The sequence below is a fragment of the Ciconia boyciana genome, chromosome 13 (assembly GCF_034638445.1).
Source record: "Ciconia boyciana chromosome 13, ASM3463844v1, whole genome shotgun sequence".
Classification (NCBI taxonomy): Eukaryota; Metazoa; Chordata; class Aves; order Ciconiiformes; family Ciconiidae; genus Ciconia; species Ciconia boyciana.
This window is the reverse complement of record NC_132946.1, coordinates 4,234,369-4,237,416: the sequence shown is the minus strand read 5'-3', so window position 1 is coordinate 4,237,416 and position 3,048 is coordinate 4,234,369. Positions and strand designations below refer to the sequence as shown.

The 3,048-nt window shown below is 47.9% G+C and overlaps 1 protein-coding gene across 1 annotated transcript; it reads right to left on the bottom strand.

Annotated features, from left to right (window-relative positions):
- Nucleotides 1–934: 934 nt before the first annotated feature.
- Nucleotides 935–2,733, bottom strand: ATP5MF (ATP synthase membrane subunit f). The gene is made up of 4 exons (XM_072878402.1): nt 2,643–2,733; nt 2,443–2,550; nt 1,466–1,582; nt 935–1,092 (listed from the first exon to the last, which is right to left on the bottom strand). Exons 1-4 carry the CDS (start codon nt 2,656–2,658, stop codon nt 1,064–1,066), a joined length of 270 nt encoding a protein of 89 aa, XP_072734503.1. The 5' UTR covers nt 2,659–2,733; the 3' UTR covers nt 935–1,063.
- Between the last annotated feature and the right edge of the window lie 315 nt (nt 2,734–3,048).

Genomic DNA, 3,048 nt, shown 5'->3' with positions numbered 1-3,048 from the left:
TCTTCACTACCCGAAAAGATGTTTTCCAAAACGGAAAGCCTTCCTGTTAGCACTGAAGCTCTTGAGAGATTCTTCATAGCCCTTAAGAAGTGGTTTTCATTCTCCCTCCTATTTGGAGAAGGATACTGCAGTTCTACCTGCAGTGCCCAGCGGCAGTTTCAAGTGTCAGCAGGTAGCGTTGTGACAGGGGGATGCCCTTGCTTAGAGGGGTGCACGAGGAGGGTCATCGGCTGGGGCCAAACCCACAGGTGCTGCTTTAAGCTGCATTTATGCATGTAGTATCTCCTGTGACACTTCTCAACACTGCATTTAAGTCAAGTAGCAAAGTTTTCCTTTAGTTTAACTTCATGGACCTTTGTTATATTAAAGGTCTTTTAAGCTTAAAAGGTCTTTTAACCTTTTAAGGTTCAGAATAATCTTCCAGCTTCTTTTAGTAATGAAAGTAGGTGGAGTTTTGATAGAAATGGGTTATCAGAGGTAAGAAGCATTGCAATCCCAGTGACAGATTGAGAGTTGCAGACCTCTTTAAAGCTCAGCCGATCTCCTCTGAGGCAGCACTCTGCAGTGATGGAAAACTGCCCAAACACCTACAGTCTGTGGGTGACAGCCTGACTGAGAACCAGAAACGCGTGCCCACACCAACAAGCCTCTTAAAGCTCTTAAAACTTAAAGCTGTTCTTTCAGATCAAATTATATCCTTTCAGCTAGTTGCCCAACCTGTACATAATGGCCATTAAGAAGCAATCCAATGCTTTTTACTTTTATCAAACAGTTAAATAGGAATCAATTGTAATAGTTTTCCCAGTTCATAACGCAACCCAAGTAGCAAATGCTTTCCCAACCATCTCTGAACTTCTTGAGGGGTGAAACACTAAGAAGACAAACTCACTTGCACAGTACAATTAACAAGTTGGTTATGAGAGTGTCAGCTCAGTAAATGTAAAGTGTATGCACTTTATTATTGGTCATAATAGTACAGATTTTAATATGAATAGTTCTGATGTCTTCTGTCAGGATAACTGTTCCAGTAGCCAAGGCTGTTCAAGAGCTGCACCTTCATGCTTCAGTGGTACTTCCTGTGGCGGTCATGCTCTGTATCATTCAAAGAAAATCCAGTTAATTTTACTGAAGTCACAAGAAAAAAACCACCACACCTTAAGTTACAGGAAAGCAAGCACTCTTAAAAAAAATCTGAGCATGCAGTTTCTAAGTACTGTCAGGTCAGACAGGCAACAAGATCTGTGCTTTCTTCATGACCAAGAAAATATTTGCCATCTGATAACTTACTAAAAGCATTCAGGTTCTTTATAGCTAGAAGAAGTCTGCTTGCCCACAGTCTGGGATTCAAGCAGCAATGGTCAGCACAGTCTTTAATTTTATTTCTAAAAGCAGCAGCAGATTAATTGTTTTTATTGCCCCAAGCAATCTTCCAAGCTGCACTATGCACATTGAGTCTTTTACTTACTCAGGTGACTGTAGCTCCAGATGTAGCTGACAAGAACATAACCAGCAAGCACCATGCTGATACCACCGAGACCCCCTTTCTTGACATTGATGTATTTATTGTAGTATCTGTCGTGACCTGTGTAGGAGAAAAGTTTTCATAGCAGCCAGATGAGTTGCGTATTTTTCTGCGTCAGGAAGAAGCAGCCCAGTTTCATAGAACTTAAGGAAATTGTTTCTAATGAAACATCTGAGGGTCTCATAAGCAATTCTGAGAGAAGCGAACCTGTGTGTTAGTTAAGCAAGGTGAACTCAAGTTCATAGCATTAAGCCTTAAAAAAAAAAAAAAAAAAAAGGAAAAAAAGAGCTATTTATCATTTTTCCCTAAACATTATTGTGACTTTCATGAGCTCAAGCTGCTTTGCAAGTATCTAATTCTTTCATACTAGTGTATATACATTATGTAGACGCTTGCATTTGATATTTTGTGTTTAAATCTACCTGAATGCCATGTCTGTATCTATAGCAAAGGGTATCAGTCAAAGCTTTTGCCAAGCGATCTATAAAAGTCCTGTGTCCCTTCTTATCTTTAGGGATCAATTGCTTTTTTAATTTACTTGTGATGTTGGGAAACCTCAAGATTTTCAGCAAATAGGTTCTGGAGTCAGGTCACCATATTTCCTCTTTATACTAGAAGGAATACTGAAAACAAACCTCTGGTGGATAAAGCCCATGCGAGAAACAAATTTACAGATGGGAGAACGATGCAGCACTGTTCTGGGAACACAAAAATGGCCCTGAAACAGCCCCTGTACTGCCGGGTCCCCCCTGCCACAGCCAACATCCACTCCAACTACCAGAGATTCTTATGCACTGATCCGCCTAGCTCCGTCAGGAGAGGGGGATTCACGCCCTCCAGGTCTTCGCCGGCCGAGGGGATGCGGAGCTGTACCCGCAGGGCGGGCAGCCCCGCCGCGGGCCTCCCTCAGCCCCCCTCACCTCTTCGCAGGGCCCCCAAGATGCCGCCGGGGGTGAAGTCTCTCATGGCCAGCCAGGTAGGCAGCTGGCCCAGCTTCACGTCCAGCAGCTTCATGTCCTTGAGGGGAACTGCGGCACAGAGAGAGACACAGCCCGGTCAGGGGGGAGAGGAGAGGGGAAGGGAGGGAGCCGCGGTCACCTTGGCGGCCCGCCGCACTCACCCGGCGGCTGCGCCATCTTGCCGCTGCTGCTCTGCGCCGCTGCGGGGGAAGCCGGGAGGGACGCGCCGCTGAGGCTCACGGGAGGAAGGTCAGGCGGGAACCCGGATGTTGGGGCGGGTGGCGACGGGTTGGCGCCATGTCGGGCGGGTCGCGCGGCTCCCCTCGGGACAGGCCCGCGGAGGAGGTGTTGGCCCCGGTGTCGCCCGGTCCCCGTCCCATCCCCTCACCGCGGCGGTCGGTTCCCCAGTGGGGGCTGCACACGCTGCCTTAGTTGCCACAGGCACTGCGTTGAGGCCTGTGCCTGTGGGGCCCTGTCACGGGGCTGGGGGCACCCTGAGGGTTTTTCCCTCATTGTCCCGCTCCAGCAGGTCTCCTCAGCGGCCGGGTCCCGTGTCAGGGGATGCCG

Bases quoted from the DNA above. Each gene is read 5' to 3' on its own strand.
- ATP5MF (XM_072878402.1), bottom strand. The intron at 1,583-2,442 runs GTGAGGGGGGCT...TCTCCTACACAG, and splicing joins CTTGGGGGCCCTGCGAAGAG to GTCACGACAGATACTACAAT. The intron at 1,093-1,465 runs GTAAGTAAAAGA...TGAATGATACAG, and splicing joins CTGGAGCTACAGTCACCTGA to AGCATGACCGCCACAGGAAG.